The following is a 21,607-nucleotide window of genomic DNA, read 5'->3' on the forward strand; positions in this document are numbered from 1 at the left end:
AGGAGGTATTGGTGGTGGAAGTGGTGCAGGTGGTGGCATAGGAGGTGGCGGTGGTGCTGGAGGAGGCATTGGAGGTGGAGGCGGTGCAGGTGGTGGTGCTGGAGGAGGGATTTGGTGGTGGAGGTGGTGGTGGTGTAGGAGGTGGTGGTGGTGCAGGTGGAGGTGTGGGTGGTGGCTTTGGGGGTGGTAAAGGTGGGGGAGTAGGAGTAGGTGGTGGAGCAGGAGGTGGCACCGGCGGTGGTTTTGGCGGCGGTGCCGGTGCTGGAGGGGGAATTGGTGGCGGTTTTTAAATATTGATCCCAAAATTTAAAAGGATCGTAGTTGCAATATGTAATCATGTGATGCCATGTTCATGCATGGATATATACTAATATTATCCAATTAGAAGGTCGAATAAATCGAGGCTACTACTTTATGCAAAAATGTGATCTTTCAGTTCATGCAATAATCATATCTAGCAACTTTCTTTTAGGTACAAAATAATAATTACAGATGGGAAAAAATAAACCAACAAACTTAGTAGAACTATATATGCGGGCTATGAGATAATGTGTTACGTACGTACGTATCCAATGCCATCAAAAAAGTTTTAGTTTTAAGGTTTCAAGGCAGCATATAGAACCAGAAGAAACACATGATATACATGGACGTATTAATGAATTTTAAATTAAAAATGTTACGATACATTACTGCCCTCGCATTGCACAATATGATATGATTTGGTTATATACTCTTATCGGCAGCTCGAGCCCCAGCTGGCCTGGTGCTAACCTTGATTCACCAAATTAGCTTAAAACTGTATGTAGGCTAAAAGGTCGATCTCATGATTTTGAACAAACTTTGATGATTAAGATCAGAAGAATGCGTAATATCACATGAATCATATAACTCAAAGGTACTTCATGAGTCATGAGTAGTCATGATTTATTTGCCGCACAACAATTTTGCTAGCTTTTTTCTACTCGTTATAGTTCTGGCGAACTTCATAGCCAAACTGGAAGCCATTTCTGGCCATCAATGTAATCTATAGATATGAAAGGAGTAACCTCTTTTTCGCTCAGTTGTTTCGACCACGAAGAACGCTGTGTTGAGTCTGCTCCTGGTCCCTGGCACTTATACTCCGCGTGGTATAGATTCCTGTTTTAAATTTTAATGCACAATGTCATGATCAGTATAATCGAAAAACCTGTATATATTGTCAAGGTTGGCTTTCTTACTCTGTAGTGCCGTCATAACTCCAATTGGTCCAGCCTTGTGGTACAATGGTCCTAGAGAGGTATGTCTGTGCAAAAACTACTCTGGAATAGGCACCTTTAGCTCTCCCCAAATACACACCACCACCACCAACACCATAAACCTTTCCTTTCACAAACACAAACCCAGTATTCTCGCTTGCACTTTCCCTGATTTGAGCTGTGACTGATCCCTGAATCTCCACCCTCCTGTCTCCAATAACAAAGATCTCACAGCTCTGCATGTATATATAAACAATAGCAACGATTATTACATCGAGCTAGGCATTGAGTCCAAAATTTAGAATGAATGGAGGAAAAAAAGATAGGAGAGAGTGAATTTAATTGATTGATTACATGGAAGAGGGATCTGCCACTGCCAAAGATCAAGTCGACTGAGCCTTGGATGTAACAGTTACCGTAATAATGCCTTCCTTTGTAATCAAAGAGAGTGTTATGTGTACTGTAGAATCCGCAGTGGTAAAATGCTACATTGTCTGCAGCAACAAATGCTGCCACTGATTGATTCTGTGGTGTATAAGCAACCCCAATGGGAGCCTCATTCTGCATTGTTGAAGACCAAAAAAAAACGAGAAAAAGGGTTAATGGCGAACATCAAAAGGCAAGTACGTACTTTAAGGTTGATCATTGCCAGGAGAAAAACATAGAGACACAAATTTAAGATTGATATTCATAATTAACTATGTTGATCCTTTGAGTGCATGGAGTACTCATCAAGGCTTTGTTTTCGAAAATACTAGATCGGCTCAAACTCCAAATCCAAACTTGAAGAAATAAGGTTCATAACTGAAAAGGTCTTGTATACAAATCTAAGGTACATACTATTTTGAGTACGCATTACTTTCAAAGATATTGCAGATTAAGGGCTTGATTCCCAAAATTTTCATATCATCTCATCTCCTCTCATCTCCAAACATCACTCAAATACAAATATTTTTAAAATAATCATTACAATTTTTTCAAATTAATAACTACAAATTTTCCAAACTTTCAAATAAAAAATAAAAAAAAATTAAACTTTTTTAAATCTTCAAACAAAAATAATATTAAAAAATAATATTCTAACAATATTTTAATTTTATAATATTTTTTATTCAACTTTTTACTCATTTTCCCAAAGTATGTTTGAAAACGTAAGTATGTTTATAAATGAGATGAGATAAACCATTCTATTTCCAAACAAACCCTATAAATGTTTAAGATTAATATTCAGTTAAATCATATAGCATTAAGAAAAAATAAAGATATATATGGAACGTTAACTTAAATAATGTACCTTGAAGGTAATCCCGAAGGCAATGAAGTGGGGTGCTTCGACCTTAAAAGTTGCAGACTCCACATTGTTAGAAGAGCTTTGGGCCCATACAATAGCTGATCTTTCTTTCCCATTTCCTCTCAGGAATATATAGGGCTTGCTTTTTGGTACGTGCACCTTTTCTCTGCCATGCAGTACGTCAAAAATAAACAACAATGTTATCAATTAATAATTAAGCTTCTTATATATATCATGGCTAGATCGCATGCATGCATGTTGTTAGATCATTAGACATGAATTCACGTAGAGAGATATATCACCTGTAAACCCCCTTCTCAAGATGGATGATAACCCACTGAGAGTTGTCTTCAGGAACAGAATCAATGGCTGCCTGGACGGATTTGAAGTCCCCATCGCCATTAATATCGACCTTAATGATCGTGCTGTTGGTGCCAATCTTTTGTGTCAATAAAGGAGAGTCAATGACTGTCTGGCCGGCGTCCAAGCCATTGACATGATCCAGAAAAGAGATGGAGACGACGAAAATGACTGCAATGACAATGTGAATTGCTCTATGGAGAGTCGAAGCAGGAAAAGAAGAGGAAGACATGGGGGTTGGTGCAGTACTTCTGGTGAAAAAGAGGTTGGAGGTTGAATCTTGAAAAGGGCAGTCATGAGAGGTACTCCTTAAGCGAAGAGGTTTTTGTTCATTTTTGGGGTGTGGTTGTTTGGAAGGTAGGAATTGCGTGTCAGAAATTAAAGATCAGGGAAAGTAGTTTGGGAACGTACTCCCTATTTTGGAGGGCCTCCAATGGATTCTTGTGCGGTTTACAATCACCGTTTAGGTTTGGTGATAATTTTAGTTAATTATCATGCATGTAAGTTGTCGCAATAATTTTTGGTGCAGCAAATGGTTTAAACAACAAAGCTAAAGATCACGAGGAACTGGATCTTAACACCTGTGTCCAATGGACGGATATAATTAGGCTGAGCCTGCCTTTTCTTTTGGGCCAACTTGGATCAGTTGACTTCCAATTTAGGTTGGCCAGCACCTTTCGGAACATAATTTTTTGCAAATAATCTATTTAGAAGCTATGTTTTGATTCACCAGGACACATTAATAGTGATCATATGGAGGATATAAAGATAAGCCATGCATGTCAACTAAAAAATAGAGTTTTGACTTTTTTATAAGTAAAAGATATTTTATAATAAGTGGTATGTTGATACATCAAACTTGCAAGTAACATATATAGTTCTAATCTTTTATATGTGCCAATGTATGACCACCAATACGTGCCTCCAAGTTTGAGATAATGTGAAATTGGCAAATTACCTTGGGGATCTTATTTCCTATTAGATGAAATATCACATTAGTAAGTGGGATTGTTCATCCGGACTTCGACTTGGGAACCTGGGTATACTTGGACCGGAACTCGGGTCTTAAAATCGAGCCGGAACTCGAATTGAAACCGGTTTTTAAAAATCAAAGCCTACATGTTATAAATATTTTTTCATGAAAAAAATATTGATGCAGTATTCAAACTCTATTTATTTAATTTTTTAAATCAAAGTCTACATGTTCCTTGATCACCAATAAAAAGCCACGTATAGAAGAGAGTAAAAAAAAACATAAAATAGATGATTTATTGAATATAATATGCATTTTCTTTTTGAATTTCTATCCATTTAGTTGCTAGAAAGGAAAAAAAAAAAATTAAAACATTCAAACCGAAGAAAAAAAAATCCGGTACCCAAATTTTTCTATGCGGGTACCGGCCCGGAACAAAGGCCCGGATTTGTTTCGGGCTGGAATCCGTAACCGGAACCCGGTATAAAACCCGGCCAGTAATTTAGTGCGAGTGACATATATACATACCATTTATGCTGCTAACATGTTGATAAGATTTACAAGGTAGCTTGTGTGGATCGAGAGTGTATTCTCAATACCGACTTGCAAGTAAAACTCTTATTACCATTCTCTCCCGCGAGGGCATGTAAATGTGACTTTTTACATGTGATCTTTTGGTTTTGGTTGGAGATCAATCAAATCATTAGTTGAATCCACATGGTGATGGTGGCCTATATTTAGCTGATCATGATATTCGCAGGAGACATTTGCTGATCATAAAAGCTCGATCAGTGGCATGCACTTTGTTGATGCACTCACCCATGCACAAAGAAAGAAGAAGAAAGAAACAATGACACTCGTACAATTGAAAACTATATGGTTGATAGGTAGCAGTCATTGTCAAACCCAGAACCAATCCTGTTAATTACACCTTTTGGCTTTACTAAACTTTGTTCGTATCGAGAAGTTCTCCAGAGCAGGGAGCAATAACAACTGAAACCAAAATAGAAATGAGATGGGTATACATATATATATGGATGGAATCAAAGGAAACTAAATGCAGAAAATTTACCTGTGAATGCAGAGAAACCATACCCTACAAGAATCCTCACCAGACATGTGAGCTTTTTATCAATTCATGACTATAATTTTCCCAACCAAAACCAAAAAAAGATGTAGATGAACTATAAGTGGTATCTCATAGGCATGAGCCTAGGGTTGTAATCCTAATCTTGCAGTGCAAATTTATTAGTGGTGACAGTGGTTATTGCCTTCCAACGGTGTGTTCCTCTATTAGCAGTAACAATTTACTGCTAAAATATTCAAGTGAGTAGAATTACAATGAAAACATTGTAGCTGGCATTTAAATGTTTTCAAGTTCAATCCAAAAGAAGCTTGGCTGCTCTTGAAGTACAATTTCTTATAGGAATCAAGAATAACTTACATCACCAACATGACATGAAACATAGAACCAAAGTAAGATTGTGAAAACTTTAGTCTCTTGCTTTTAAGTACAAACGTTACGGTGTCCCCTCACTCAATGTTTTACTTTGTGAACCGAGGGGAGAAAACATGTTTATTTTGTGAAACTATAGTGCTAATTGGTGGGAAGACCAAAATGTCATCTCGACAGTGAATAGTAGTGAGATTATTGGTTAAAATTAGATGAGATGAGATGAGGTGATGTGAGATAGTTTACGGGCTAGTCTATGACAAATGTTCTCCCAAACTTTTCAAACTAATACCTAGCCAAGAGGGGCTAATTAATTGCCCTTCTCCCCCTAATTATTCTCTGGTTTTTATTATTCTCACAGCTACCTGTTTCTAAATTATGACATGCTTGTTATCATAATTCATTACTCATCCAAGCAGGTAAAAGTGTTTAATAATATGGGAAAAATTATTTCTTTACTAGGACCAAAAAGACCTCTGATTTGCTTAGTGATACTGTGGTGCTCCTCTGTTTATAAACAGCGAAAATCTGAATTTGAGTTCCAAAATAATTTGGTGCGCTTAAATAAGATGGATCCGAAAACCATGGTTTTAGTGATCCTTATGTTTGTATTCGGGATTGGGGTTGAAGGGGGTGGTGGTCTCAGGTACAACTTTTATGAGAATTCATGCCCACAACTTGAAAACATTGTTAGAGCTGGCCTACTTCCAATCTTTCTCACTGATCCCACCTTACCTGCTTCTTTGTTGAGGCTAATGTTCCATGACTGCCAAGTTCAGGTCTCTCTCTCTCTCTCACACACACACACACACACACACACACTGAGTAATACACAGAAGTACCAAAGCCTTTACCTTGTTAAAATGCTTTGCTCCTTCATAATATATAACAGGGCTGCGACGCTTCCATTCTTGTTGATCCTGTTGAGGATCGAAACTTGACATCAGAGATGGCAACAGAGAAAAACTTTGGCATTCGAAGGAGGGAGATAATCAGCATGCTGAAAACCATGGTTGAAGCAGCCTGCCCCAAACAAGTTTCTTGTGCTGACATACTTGTACTGGCTGCCCGTGAGGCAGTTGCTATATCTGGAGGGCCACAAATAAAGATTCCCTTGGGACGTAGGGATTCCTCTGTTCCTCCAAGCTATGAACTTGCCGATGCTTTGATCCCTCCTGCAACTGCTGGAGTTGACAACATGCTTCATATTTTTACCAGTAAAGGGATGACCACTAAAGAATCAGTTGCCATTATGGGTATTTCGTGAAATCATTCTTTCATAGGCCCATATAATATTATACATCCACAACATGATGTACATGCATGCGTTTGTACTCGGATGCACACGCAATTAACTATACGTTCTCAGTATACTTTAGCATGATTTTGAATTTTGCAGGCGCACATACTCTAGGAGTTACACATTGTTTAAACATTCTGAAACGTCTGTACGACCATGAAGGTGACAAGGATCAAGGAATGGAACCCAGATTTGAAGCATTCTTGAAGTTAAATTGTCCTAAAGGATCTTTAACCTCGAACTCGAGTTTTGTTCTTAATGATCCAACCACATTAATCTTCGATAACCAATATTACATGAATGCAATGGAAGGCCGTGGCTTACTGAGAATTGATGCTGAAATGGTAATGAATACTCAAACGGCTCGAATCATGGAACGTTTTGCCACTGATCAGGATGCTTTCTTCCGTGCATTTTCTACTGCCTTTGTGAAGCTGTCCACTTCAGGTGTTCTAATTGAGGATCAAGGTGTTATTAGAAAGAGTTGTAACGTAATAGATTGAGAGGTGTTAATTTGAGCTGCTAGCTAGAGATCATGGCAGTAGTTTAGAAGAAATTTCTATCATCTTATCCCATTATCAGCCTTTTTCACTACTTCCAACAAGCTGACCAATTTTAGCTCATGACCACAACATTAATATTCTTTGGCTGTCTCCTAACCAAGTGTTGTCTCAAATCTCAAGATTACTTGGACCCTGTGATCTGTCTTTTAAAATGTCTACCGTATGCATGGTTTTTACATATATATCGATGTCTTTTCTGCAAGGTTGTCTCTGGGCTTTCAGCAAGACTGAAGTATAAAGTGTAAGAAGAAGAACAATGCAGATAAAAACAGAGAAGGCCAACTTGCCTTTCTCATTCACTTCATTCCGTTTAAATAATACAAGAGTCAATATGTAGGTTACAGCTTTACAAAACAAAGAAAGGAAACTAGCAGATTTACAGGAGGGAACTACGGTAATGTTTACAAGAGAGGATCGAGTAAAATCAGGAATCATATCACGTTTATCCGGTTGACATTTCATTTCTAGAATGCTTATTAATGTGCTCTGTAATTTCAGGATTTCCAGTTGTAGTTGCTGTCTTGAGAGGCTCATGAGGATGTGCTGTATTTTCGGGATGTCCAGCAAGATTTGGTCTAACACCCCCCCTCAAATTGATGGGGATCACGATGACCATTAATTTGGACCTTAGAAATGCACACCGTGGAGCTGTTTGTCCCTTTGTGAATATATCACCAATCTGATCAGTGGTTGAGATATGCTTGGCTTGGATGTCTTTATTGAGGACTTTTTCTCGGATGAAGTGGTAATTTACTTCGACGTGCATTGTTCTAGCATAAAAGACCAGATTGGATGCCAAAGCAATGGCTCCAATATTATCGCACCAAATTGTCAGAGTAGATGGAAGTTGAATGGCAAGTTCTTTTAGCAGCATTCTTAGCCAGTATAGGTCAGCAGTAGCAATGGCTATGATGCGATTCTCGGCTTCAGTGCTACTTTTGGAGACAATGGGTTGTTTCTTTGCTGTCCAAGTAATGAGATTGGGTCCAAGAAATATTCCATAACCAGTTGTGCTTCGTCGGTCATCCGGATTACCCGCCCAGTCGAAATCACAATAAGCATTTAGATTAATATCACCGGAGGAAAAATAAAGACCATAATCATTGGTATAGATAAAAAGTGAATAATCAGCATTAAATTCAATGAACCCATATTCCAAGAGGGATTGACTGAGACGCCGAAACCAAGCACGTGGTGCTTGTTTTAGGCCATATAGTGACTTGTGTAACCTGCAAACGTGATCTGGGTAATTCTCATCAATGAACCCTTTAGGTTGCTCCATAAAAACCTCTTCATCTAACAACCCATGCAAAAAAGCATTTGAAATGGTGATTTGGCGAATATTCCAAATTAAAGACACTGCTAAGGCAAGAATCAATCGGACTGTGGTGTGTTTCACCATTGGGGAAAAAGTTTCCCCATAATCTATTCCATATTGTTGTTCAAATCCTTTAGCAACGAGACGCGCTTTATAGCGCTTAATGCCATCAGAGTGGCGTTTAACCTTAAAAATCCATTTATTTCTAACAATATGCTTACCAGATGGGTGAGGACAGAGGGACCAAGTTCTATTTACCACTAAAGCATCAAAATCACGGCCCATCGCAGCACGCCACTAGGGAGAGGTCACTGCTTGTGCGCAAGTGGAAGGTTCATGCTCGGTGACAACTGTTGAGAGTACCATTAGTGGGTAGCGGGTAGAGTACACGGTGAAGTCTGGAAATTGTTTGGGTTTGGAGTGGCCAGTCATGGAGCGAGTTGTCACTCGTGATGGTGGAGTTGCTCTGTTTTCAGTTTGGACGGATGCAGGCTGTGAGGGTGCTATGTCAGCGAGTTGGGTCTGGGTTGGGTCTGCGGTTTCAGGTTGCAGATTGGGAGAAAGGGGTTGCGATTGAAAGTGAGGGTTTATTTCAATGTTAGGTGGAGGGTGGGATGGGTCGGTTTCAGATGACTGGATGAATGGGTATGGAAATGAAGTTTCTGGAAGAAACGTACCTGAGGGACTTCACTCGGCAGGGCACTTGAGGAAAAGACTCCTTGTTTGGTTGGGGATTTTTCTTCATGAAAGACCACATTTCGAGATATGTAAACACGTCCAGACAAATAGTCAAGACACCTGTACCCTCTTTATTGGCTGGCATAGCCAATGAAAATGCATTCTTTACTTCGAAAAGAGAGTATGTGTGTTTCATATGGTCTGAGTAAGGAAAAGCATGCAGATCCAAAAATTTTTAAATAAGAGTATTTTGGAATTTTTTTATGAAGCATGAAAAATGGAGTCAAGTTGTGTTGGTAGTCGGTTTATGAGATAAACATATGTAAGAAAAGCATCAGCCCAATATGTATTCGGTAGATGAGACCGAGCTAGAAGAGTCAACCCGGTCTCAACAATATGACGATGTTTTCGCTCAGCGATCTCGTTTTGTTGAGATGTGTGAGGACAAGTTAAGCGATGAAAAATGCCATTTTCTTGTAAAAAAGTTTTAAAAGAGGTGGAAAGAAATTTGCCACCATTATCAGTTTGGAGTTGTTGAATTTTACAAGAGAAAACATTTTCCACAAGTGCTTTAAATTTGGTAAAAATTGCAAACACCTCATGTTTAGATTTAATGGGATACAACCAAGTAAAGCGGAAAAAATCATCAATAAAAAGAACATAATATTTCGCTCCTCCTACCTAATACATTGGAGATGTCCACACATCTGAATGAATAAGTGCTAAAGGCCGAGAAGATTGACGAGTGGAGTCACTAAAAGGTAATTGTTTTGATTTCCCTAAAGGACATGATGAACAAAACTCAATTTTATTAGAATTTGAGACATCTAAATATTTTGAACGAAACAAATGATTTAAAACAGCTTGAGATGGGTTGCCTAATCGATCATGCCACATGTTGAGAGTGGTGGACACGTCGAGATTAGCCACAAAACATGAGATTTTATTTGAAGGAGATTATTGTCTGCTATGGGATATAGTCCATTCTCAACTTGCCCTTGGAGTAGAAGTTGTCCCGTGTTGTTCTCTTTCACAGAAAAATCACTTCCAATGAGAATAAAATAACAATCATTATCTAAACAAAAATGATTGATGGAAATTAAGTTGGAAGATGCATTTGGACAGTGAAGGACATTTGAGAGATTGAAATTTGAATTTGCTGTTTTGGGAGATGAGGTACCCATATTTTTAATCACCAAACCTGAGCCATTTCCAACTGTGATAGTGTCTCCTCCGTCATAGGGCTATGAAGTGGTGAGATTTGCTGTGTTACTGGTAATGTGGGCATTGGCCTCGCTATCAGCATACCACACCTATTGAACATAAGAGTTGTTGCCTTCAGCAACCATTGCAGCTAGATCTATTGGTGGTAGTCGACCTTGGTAGGTGAAGTCAAATCTATGATAACAATCAACAACTTTGTGGCCATTTTTTTCACATATTTGACAAACGGGCCTGTTGTCATTTATTTGTGTAGCAGTGGGCCTGTGATTGGAAGAGCCCGCATGATGTGGTGGTCGACTTGAGGGATGGGCCTGAGATAATAAATTGGGCCCTGCAGGTTTCTTTAGAGCTCCAACTTTCGGATGAGCTGCTGCAAAAGCCAAGTGAGTTTCAGCAGAAACAGATGAAGGAGGCGCCTCCATTAGTGTCTCAAAGTTGAGGAGCTCGGTCTGAAAATCATCAATGGGAAGATCCTAATCCCTTGTTGCAAAAGTGTAGGGAGTTACGAAAGGCATGAAATGTGGTTTGAGTCCACTCAAGAGGTATGTTATCAAATCTTGTTCTTCGACTGGTTTCCCGGCAATTGCGAGTTGATCTGAGAGGAGTTTTGCTTCTTCTATGTAAGAGAGGCAAGATTTATTGCCTTGCGAAATTGTTTGAAGTTGCCGTTTGAGGAAGACAATGCGAGAGTGCGAGGTTGAAGAAAACCGAGCTTGAAGAGAATCCTAAACCTGTTTCGAGGTCTCCAAATTAAAAACGGTGGAAACTAATTTTTCCACAATGGAGGCATATAGCCAACTGAGGACGCTGTTATCTTGTTTGGACCAGCGAATGTACTCCGGATTTGGAGTGTTATCTGGGAGAGTCTTGGTTGAAGCAAGGTTGGTTCCATCAACAAGACCAGCCATGTCATGACTCTTCAAGAATACAAGAAATTGGATCCGCCAAGTGAGGTAATTGGGGCCATCCAACTTCGGAAACTGGGGAGTATTTTGGGAAGAGGCCATTCTAGTTTTAGGTGTGTGCGGAAGCTGTTTGTGTAGGATCTTTGTTGTTTGGGCGTTAGCCTTAGAGGCCTGATACCATGTAAGAAGAAGATCAATGCAGATAAAAACAGAGAAGGCCAACTTGCCTTTCTCATTCACTTCATTCCGTTTAAATAATACAAGAGTCAATATGTACGTTACAGCTTTACAAAACAAAGAAAGGAAACTAGCAGATTTACAGGAGGGAACTACGGTAACATTTACAAGAGAGGATCAAGGAGTAAAATAAGGAATCGTATCACGTTGATCCGGTTGACATTTCATTTCTGGAATGCTCATTAATGTGCTCTGTAATTTCGGGATTTCCAGTTATAGTTGCTGTCTTGAGAGGCTCATGAGGATGTGCTGTATTTTCGGGATGTCCAGCAGGATTTGGTTAACATAAAGATCCTTAGGTTGGAGTGTTTAGGTTTTATCATGATAGAAATTTGAAGCAAAATCGGGATTTACGATTTGATAGACCTTATTTTAGAGACTATAAATGTTGAATGTTTAATTAGACAGTTTATAGCTAGACAGATAATTCGAATAAGGTCAGGGACATGCAAGCCTTAAATGGACGAGTCTTGCTTAAGACTCTTTTTAAAAAAAAATAGACCACACCAAGAAAGGTGAGTAAAGGACATGCGCGAAAGTTGTATATTTAAAATTTGTATATATCATTATTTTTCTAACATAGTCTGATTTTTGAATAGGTTAAAATTGATAATAACTTTGTGATAAAATTTAGAGATTAGATGAAGGAATTAAAACTCAGCAAATAAGTTATAAGCTTTCCATGTACAATGAGAACTATGCGATTGTATATAGTGTCTCAATATTTTCAATCGAGTAATGCTAGATACAATCGTGGAATACACAAGCGCTACGTAATCTTTTTGAAAAATAGTAGGATCCACTATTAAATAATTAATATTTTTTTTTCATATGGATCCTGTATGTAAGACCCAGCCCACTGCCAGGCCCAGGCCCGTGGAAGCATCTCCAGAATTCACGTCGCACGGTTTCACATCCACCTTCCATTTTCATGCATGTCCGTTCATCATTTTCCTCTAGGTTTTATCTCTTTACTATTATATCTTATATATATGTTAAGCATTTTCTTAACCCTAGATTCATTTTCGCTGTCTTCTCTTCACGCAACCAGCCATCGCTTCTTCGTAAAACACCAAACCGAAGGGCTCGGTTTGCATCCAGTAAACCGCCACTCCCAAAACCAATCCATGTGCAGCAACTCCACCGAACTCAGTCCACGCTAGTGCCTTAGCCACTATGAGTTCACCACCTCAACTGTGCGCCACCGCCCCTCCGAGTGTCCTGCTCGGTTCTCAACTGTTGGTAAAAAATCACCACCCCTGTTTTTACACCAAGAAAACAGAGGAGTGTTTCTCCACCGTGTGACATCAACCTGCCAACCCATGCCGCCAGCCGTCGTCCCGTCACCCTCAGTCCGCTGCACCCCACCTCAGTCTCTCGATAAGCCATCAGCACTCCCTCGACGTATCTTCCCTCCTTCGGCTTGCTCTTCCTCCGTCTCTTCTCTCACTTTATCTCCCTCTCCCTCATTGCCAGCACTCTCTCTCTCTCTCTCTCTCTCTCTCTCTCTCTCTCCTTGTACGACTCCGTCGAAAAGTCACCACCACCTCAGTCCAACATCCGTCGCGCTGATCCCACAGTGCCGCTGCCTCGATTTGTTTTTCATGGGTATGTCCCTGCCGTCACTCATGTTTTGGCCTCTGTTGGTTTTTATTTTTGGTAGTTATTGGTAGTTACTTGAAAAGAAAATGGTTGTGTTTCAGGTAACCTGGTAGATGAAGGGTGTTATTACCCTTTTGCCCTATTTTGTTTGAATATAGCAACTGCGTGTGTATTTTGTGTTTGGAATGTGGGCCGCAAGTGATTTTATTTATTTATTTAGACTTAGGCGCATGTGGGTTCATTTTGTTAAGTTGGTATTTTTAAGAGACTGATATTTTGTCGGAATATTTATTAAGTAAATAATAATAAATTTTTGGAATGATCAGTAAGTGCAAAATCTTATTTTGAATCCTTTTAAAAGAATATTATTTATTTATTTATTTATTTATTTAAACAAAAGTATGATTTTCTACTTATAATGATTCCGATATAGTTATGTTATTTTAGTTTTTATAAATTATAGTAAGATCTCAATCGTAAATAAGTTAGAATTTAATGTTTTAGTCGGAGTTAGTAAGTTGGATATTGATGAGTTTAGAAAGTGATGTTGGTATTTTAGGAATAATGAGAATTTCGGGTTTTGAGGAATTAAAAATAGATTATTTTAGAAGTTTAGGCTTGAATGTAGAAATACGAGATTGATTGGAAATTTATAGAAATTTACGTGATTATCTTATAGGTAACGATTAATTTTGTTTGGCATTGTTGAGGAAATTTTTGAAAAGCTAAGAAGTCCAGGTAAGCGGAGTTCCTATACTAGATTTGCATAAAAAGAAATAAACTAAGGTTAATTTGTAAAAATGTGCATGATGTTTTAAAAAGAAAATGTGGAAAAACAACCTCAGTATATGTTTTGCATTCACTTATGATATATGTATGAAAGAGAAAAGAAATGCTTTTGATATGAGTAGTGTAGACATGAGCAATATTTTACATATTTATGAAATGTGCAAAAGAATGAATATGATATCTGTAAATTTTTGTACATTGATTTGGATCTATTTTTAATCAAATGGAAATGATCAGCACGTATTTTGATATGATATGGATATGAAAAATATTTGGCATACTTATCTATTTTGATTCAGATTCTAAATATGGTTCTGATATGATAATACTGGTTCACGTAATATGGTTGGTACCAACATGAAATGATATGATATGAGTGCACCCATTTTGGAAACAAAATGGTATTTTATGTGTTCTTTCCTGTGTGCACACTCAGGAATCCGAGATTGAAAAATGGGAAGTTTCACAATGTGATACTGCCTAGTTTGGCCACCGGGGATAGCACAACTCTATCACGGGGGTTAAACATAGAATATGATATGACATGATACGATTTGATTCGATATGATATGATAAGATGAAGATGTTCAGTTATGTTATGCCAAAGCGTTTTTTAATATGAAAATGGTTTTTGAATATGAAAATATATTTTTTAATATAAAAGGGTCTTTGATTACAAAACGGATCTTTGAATGTGAACAGTTGGTTTTTGAGTATGAAAATGGTATTTGAATATGAAAAATGTCTTTAAATATGAACAGTTGATTTTGAGTATGAAATGTTTGAAAAGTCGCTTTGATTTTCTGATAACACGTCTATGAGATCTGCATATAAAAATGAAATGTTTTGTTTCTGCATATCAAACCGCGAGTATGAAAAGTTTGAAAAATCGCTCTGTTTTGAAAAGGCTCATGTTTACATACTAATATATGTTCTCTGCTTCCTGAGTTGTTGATAACTCATCCATTTATCTTCACAATATTTTCAGATAATTTTGGATTTTTCAATTGAGGATCAAGACTATGAAGCAATTGGATGAGATGACTTAAGAATAGTGGATTAAGAATATAAAGTTTTCGATGAGTATTAGTGAATTTTATTAATTATATTATTGAAATGTGAGTTTAAGTGACATTTAGAGAATTTGATATTTTTTGGGGTTACTGTATTGAGGATTTGATAAATGAGTATGTGTGGTTAATTAAATTTGAAGTGTTTATGTTTGATTTGGAGCTTTTGGAAGTATATTAACAGTATTGGAGTTGATTATCAGGTAACATGAGTTAACTCTCATGACCCTACCCTCGGGGACGGGGCGTTACACCGTAATTATTCACTTTTTTCAAAAAAATTATGTGATATTTGCACACTCCACCACTACAAATATCATTTATTTTTTCTCTTTATTATTAATGAGCTGGTTTTCATAAGCTACATTAAACAATTTAACTTGACCGTTTGATGATAGTAAGCTGATTTCTCGTGTTTGGATCAAAATCTTCATTCAAACTCTTGGGTCTAAAGATAAAATACATGAGAGTTTATAGAATTTATTGATCAACATTTGAATAATATGAGATGATAAATCTGCAAGTAATAATAAAATAGTTTGAATTAAGATATTTTATTATATTTCAGAAAATGAGAGAGAAAATGTTGAATAAAAATATTATAAATTTAAATATTGTTAGTATATAATTTTTGTTTTAGAATTTAAAAAAGTTGAATTATTTTTTGTTTTTTATTTAAAAACTTAAAAAAATTGTAATAATTAGGTAATAATTAAATAAAAATTTTGAATATTTGAAATTAAAAAGTAGTGGTGTTTGAGTGATGTTTAGAAATAAAATTATAAAAAATTTTAAAATGAGATGATTTGTATTCCCAAAGTACAATATCTTAATGATTTCCGAAAAAGTTATATGATACAGCATAAATGCTATGGAATCGACTTTATTTAGTCTCTGTCTCCCACTTTGGACCTTAAAGATCGATTTATAATTCTAAGAAATCTTAATCCATTATTTTTGTCAAAACAATTAGGACTCTTTAATAGGAGATAGCTAGGGTCCCAATATATTACTTCGTCATTTTGGAGTTGATTTTTCAATCTAGCTCTATTTGGTCTGACAGATAGTCTCAATCATCTCATATCATTTTATGTAAACATCCAAATACAATTCAATTTTAAATTTTTAAATTTTAAATTTTTTATCTAATCATTATAATTTTTTTAAATTTTAAAACAAAAAAAAAAAATCTACTTCTTCAAATTTCAAAACAAAAATTATATTAAAAAATTATATTCTCACAATATTTTAACTTTATAATATTTTTACTCGACTTTTTCTTTTTCATTTTCCCAAAATCACATAAAACATCTAAACTCAAACTATTTTATTACTATTCATAAATTATCTCACTGTTATTCATATATTTTTCATTTCATCTATATAACTAAACGAGGTCTAAGCCCAATTAAACAAATCTAAGCAAACCTCTTGGTGGTCTCAGTATCTCTACTTGTTTTATCACGAAGCTTGTTGTCTAGGAGCCTTAGTTGGTGATCTGGGTTATTTCTCTCTCTATGATAAAACTTAACACCCATCACCTCACAGACCGACATTAACCCTAATATTTCGAAATCATATTTGATATCAAAGAGTTTGTCTTGATTAAATACCTAATGAAACTTAGGTTTTGTCCCAAAAGGCTCCTCATTTTCTTTTTTCTAATCTATTTATTGGTGAGGCTAAGATCAATTCATCTGGAATATGCAAGGAAGCTGGCAAATTGTTGGGGCTTATTAAATTTGGTATAAACTCATATCAGCTGTCTCTTATGAAGGCTTCAGGCTGGGCTGACTTGAAGTATTATATGCCGCCTTGCTTGGGTCAACTTCACTCATGTGCATGCGTTTGTCAAAACCATGATTTTAGGTTATGGATTTTGCATATTGCCCCCCATCGTCTTTCCCACAGGCGATCTACATTCTACATCGTGCTAATAAATGTTGCCTCCATTAGTGTTCTGGACGTATTTCACACTCCTGGACCCTCACAACCTACAATAAAGAGGGAAGAGGCTCAAAGGTGTAGGGACAACTCCGATACCTAAATGAGGAGAATAGCCTGATATCAATTATAGAATAGAAGAGTAATCTTTGCATACCCTTGGAGTGCTGGTCGATGGATATATATAGAATGGCAACGGATGCTCCCTTGTGGCCTCGTAACAACTTTATCCTCCATTTGAAATTAGGTTGGGGGCTCATTATAGGAATTTCCCTCCTGTTACTTGCAATTCTTCTGATCTATGGAAAGTTATCAAGATCCATTGGTAGTTAAGAGTTTGTTAGGCTCTCATCTCATCAAGTCGTAGGGTCATGGTTATGATTTATGGCCCGTGTGGTGCATTTACTTTGGGCCCAGTTTTCTAAGTTTGGCCCTCTGAGCCACGTAACGGGCCCATTGGGTCTAAGGAGAAAACTTGTCTCCTTCAGTTACCCAGTGAAGTTTCATCACGCACAGCGTGAAGGGACTTGTACTCATAGGGTCGCTTTGTGATCCGGGCTTTGTCTTTTTGAGTTTGGAGTGGAGGCGTCGCTTTATTTTCACGCCCCCTTACTTTATCTTCTTCGTATCTGACATGCTTCCTTCCTTTTTACTTTTTTGTTTCCAATTGTGCAGTCTATTTCCCATTCACACTCTGTCAGTTGCCTTTCGTCCTCTCCAAAGCACCCCTTTCTCACTACATCCTTTGCCCTCTGCTATCTCTTCATTCTTTTCTTCCATTATCCTTATTACCTCTCACAAATCCTCTCATTTGAGTGCTTCTCGAGGGGGCGGTTCCTCTTGACGCCGCAACTCTTCTCCTCGAACTGAAGAAATTAAGGCTAGTCGTCGTCCTATTTTCAATGGCCACCAATGAGCAGCGACAACTACCCGATCTAATTTGGATGTCATGAGGGATCGCTTTGGAGTCCATGACTCGATGGTCCTAAGCCTCCCTGAACTGCGTAAGGGGGCAGTTAACATTGGTGGATTGGCCTTCTTTGTGGCTTTTTACTCTGTGATGTTCCTCATGGGACTTCATTGCCCTTTTGTTGTCTTGTGAGAGACGTGATGGATTTCTTAGGGCTTGCCCCTACGCAACTGGTGCCTAACACTTGGAGGATATTGATGGCTTGTTGTGTTGCTTGGAGACAAGTTATGGAGCCAACTAGTGACAAATATCCTGACCTAGCGGCCCGTGAATATCTCTATATCCACAGCGTTCGATGTTTGGACGGAAATATTTGCAGTTTTCAAGCTCATACTGGTAGTCGAGTGGCCCAACTCGAGCGTTTCTTTTCCCATCCGAAGGATTGGCAGTGCAAACTTTTCTTTATTTCTGGTAAGGGTTGGGAATTTCCCCTCGGTGAAGCCAATCATCGTGAATTTCCAATTTGGGCTTCATGGGGTCATGTTTCCGATGACCGAAGTTTCGAGATTATCCTATCTGATCGTGAAGAGGCGTGTCTTTGTTTGATACATGCTTGGGTAGAGGAAAATGACAGCTTAACTTTGACGAAAGTCCTCTTGACTCGTGCTAATAGTAACAAGTTCATTGTTTCCCATGGCAGGGCACATGTGTTTGGCCGCCAGTTTTTGGGTGCCTCGTTGTTGCCTTAAGGCCAGAAGAGGCCATCATCTTCGGTTGCGGTGAGCAAGAAGGGAAAGAAAGCTCATGCTGAAGATCCGCCCACCCGTGCCAAGGTCAACCCTACCGATGAGTCAATCTCTACTAAAAAGGTCCTCCCTCTTCTTCCTCGGTACCTGGTGAGGAGAATTTGGAGCTTCCTTAGCCTTCTCCAGCAGACTCCTTTGAGGCCATTACAGCACAGGCTAAGGCTGATTTAGAGTTGGTGTTGGAGGCTGAATCTACCTTGTTGCCTCGTTGAGTGGTTGTGTCTCCTGTTTCTCCTTCTTCTGGAATCCAAATCGAGGTTTCTGGGTCGAATGAGGGCGAGATAGTTGTAACTCTCGACCCCGCTTTCTTGAGGACTCCTCAAGTTGTCTCAGGTGGCCCGTTGGTCCATTTCGCTGAATTTGGTGAAGCGTCTTGGCTGTGGGTGATAAAGCGTCAATACTTGAGGTTGTCGCTGCCTCATCCACTTCCGCTGCTGCTTCGCCTATCTTGGGAGAAGCGACACATGTGCTTCCCTTTGTCTTTCCTGAATTTCCCTCCGCGGGATCCATAGGGGTAGACTTTAGCAGAGGAAATGTCTCCATTCCTTCCTCGCCCTTTAGAACCTCGCCTACAGGAGGGGAAGTGCCCTTGCCTAGTCCCCCCCCCCCAAATCAGTCTTTTGCCAAAGTCCCTCTATCTTCGGTTGGTCAAGCCCAGGGCAATGTTACGGGTGCTCTTTCTTTTCCTCAGCCTAATGTTCTCACGTCTCCTCCCCTCTCTCGCCAAAGTTTCTGTTGCCATGCGACTCGGGCGAGATGGGTGGGTTCATTCCTCATCCCAATGGATCCTTTAACTTGTAGGCTGCATGTGGGCCTTCAAGTTCCCGACTAGGGGCATCTCAATCTTCCATGTACGGATTTTGGGGGGAGGCCATCCAGGACATGGTGTGTAGGCTTAGGGAGATTCTTTCTCTAGTAAGTTGTCCTTCCTTGCTTGCACCATTGTCACTCATTCCTCATCTCACCATTCATTCATTTTTTTAGGGAATGGACCATGTAGCCGCTATTCTGATCGACAGTCAGCTAGACTTGGAAGAAGAGAACCAGTCGATGCGTGCCTTTATTGGCCAAGCTCACGAAGCTGTTCTAGTTGCTCGTGCCGAGATAGCAGAAAGTTTATCTCGGGTCGAGTCATACTCTCATTCACTCGAGGATCAGGTTGCTTCCTTCTACAGGCGGGTTAGCAGTCTTTGGTTGGACTTGGAGAGATCTCAGGAGGAGGTGAGCCGAACTTGGGATCAAACAACTAAGGGAGTTTCTACTTGCACACCCGGATGTGGACTTGAACCTGCTAGACTAGAAGTCCATCAAAGCTAGTCGCGCAGCCTACCATGTTTTTGACTCCTTGGGGTGAGACACGATGCCGAATGCCTTTCCTTCCCATGCTCCTCCTCAATTTTTTTTTCAAATTTTCCTTTAGTCAAGATTTGACCGGTGGTTAAATATTTGAACTATGATATGTTACCTGCGTGGTTTGCCTTTCGTTATAAATATTTGGAGTAGATGTTATATTTTTATATTGCTTCTTTGTTGATTACCATGATTACTCGGCTTACATCTGGCAGGAGGACGTCTCTACGGCGCAAGCGTGGGCGAGTCAAGGTATTTGGCCTAAGTATAGTAGGAGGATACCTCTACCGCGTAAATATGGACAAGTAAGGGTACGTAGTCACTTAGCCTAAGTATATTCTTTATTTTGTCATGAGGCGTTATTAAATGTGGGACCTCGCTAAATAAGTCAATGGAAACCTAAACTCCATGGATGTTTGTGTGCTCCTTTCAACCAATATTGTTTTATTTTCTATTTTTCTTTTATTTTTCTTGTCTTTGCATGTCTCATTTCAACCATAAACAGTGCCGGATAAGCTTGGGGAAACCTAGTAATTCAAACTTCAAATCTTATAAATCAAATTCTAAGATGTTTGGCCTTATACTTGGTTTTATTTTTGTGTTCATTTCTTTATTGTTTTTGTTTTTATTTGTATTTTTTTGGACAAACTGCACAGGATTAATTTTTGTTTTTGTTTTGTCTTTCTGGAACATACAGAGTGAAGTAATCCGACACCTAGGTTCGGGAACCCATTATTCAAAACGTCTGCGCCTTAGGAAGCCTGCAATTAATCTAGCTCAAAGTCTCACCTTTCAACATTAATCAAGAATTATTGTTGCAGTTTAACGTAGCTCAAGTCTCACCTAGCTTAATGTATGAATGAAAATAGCGGCCTAAACAAGAGAACACCCCATCAAATCTTGCAGTTTCCCCGGCCGTTCCCTACCATCTTGTCCCCGCTATCTATAAAATCAAAAACAAAAACCTCAATTTATCATCTGTATATGAAAGTCACAACAACGATAAATGCTCATGTAAGATATCTTCATCCAGATAAAATATCCTCAAAGTTTTTTTTTTTTTTTTTAAATTTGGCATCCCAAAGATGAAATGGCGTGCCGTTATGATCATGAGATTTGGAGGTGAGTGTGGTTGTCAACAAAACTCACCAAACCCATTAACATATAGTGAGTAGCCATAACTGCTGCATGATATACCACCCTTTCCTCTTCCCTGTACTGCAGCACCAAAACAGTAATGATATGGGTGTTTTTTTTTTTTTTTTTCCCTGGTCCAAGTCACTATTTCTAAGTTGAATCAGGTGAATTGAATTCCCCCCGTTGCTTTGAAATCCAAGCAGTCGGTTAGGCAGCCGGGAAAATTCATAAACGTTTGCTGCTGGATAACCATACCCCAATGCAGATTTCCACCCTACGAGCCTGAAAGTTTAGTTTTTTTTTTTCTTAGCTTCGATATAATACATATATATATATATATATATATGCACATTGGAATTTTAACAACAGCTTTATCATGGGTTGGAGATGAATGTGCAGTGCATTTAATACGCACACCCCATCCCTTTAATTTTTTCTCACATTCCTAAAATAAGGCTATGT

At 38.5% G+C, this 21,607-nt stretch overlaps 2 protein-coding genes and 1 pseudogene across 2 annotated transcripts; 2 read left to right on the plus strand and 1 right to left on the minus strand.

The window, feature by feature from the left end:
- LOC109005374 overlaps nt 1–416 on the plus strand; it is a 7,426-nt pseudogene extending 7,010 nt beyond the window's left edge.
- Nucleotides 412–3,239, minus strand: LOC109005373 (probable pectinesterase 67). The gene is made up of 5 exons (XM_018984296.2): nt 2,829–3,239; nt 2,530–2,692; nt 1,590–1,796; nt 1,218–1,471; nt 412–1,137 (listed from the first exon to the last, which is right to left on the minus strand). Exons 1-5 carry the CDS (start codon nt 3,116–3,118, stop codon nt 984–986), a joined length of 1,068 nt encoding a protein of 355 aa, XP_018839841.1. The 5' UTR covers nt 3,119–3,239; the 3' UTR covers nt 412–983.
- Nucleotides 3,240–5,881: 2,642 nt separating this feature from the next.
- Nucleotides 5,882–7,419, plus strand: LOC109005372 (peroxidase 29). The gene is made up of 3 exons (XM_018984294.2): nt 5,882–6,091; nt 6,205–6,568; nt 6,712–7,419. Exons 1-3 carry the CDS (start codon nt 5,882–5,884, stop codon nt 7,113–7,115), a joined length of 978 nt encoding a protein of 325 aa, XP_018839839.1. The 3' UTR covers nt 7,116–7,419.
- The last annotated feature ends 14,188 nt before the right edge of the window (nt 7,420–21,607 follow it).

Source organism: Juglans regia, chromosome 7, assembly GCF_001411555.2.
Source record: "Juglans regia cultivar Chandler chromosome 7, Walnut 2.0, whole genome shotgun sequence".
Classification (NCBI taxonomy): Eukaryota; Viridiplantae; Streptophyta; class Magnoliopsida; order Fagales; family Juglandaceae; genus Juglans; species Juglans regia.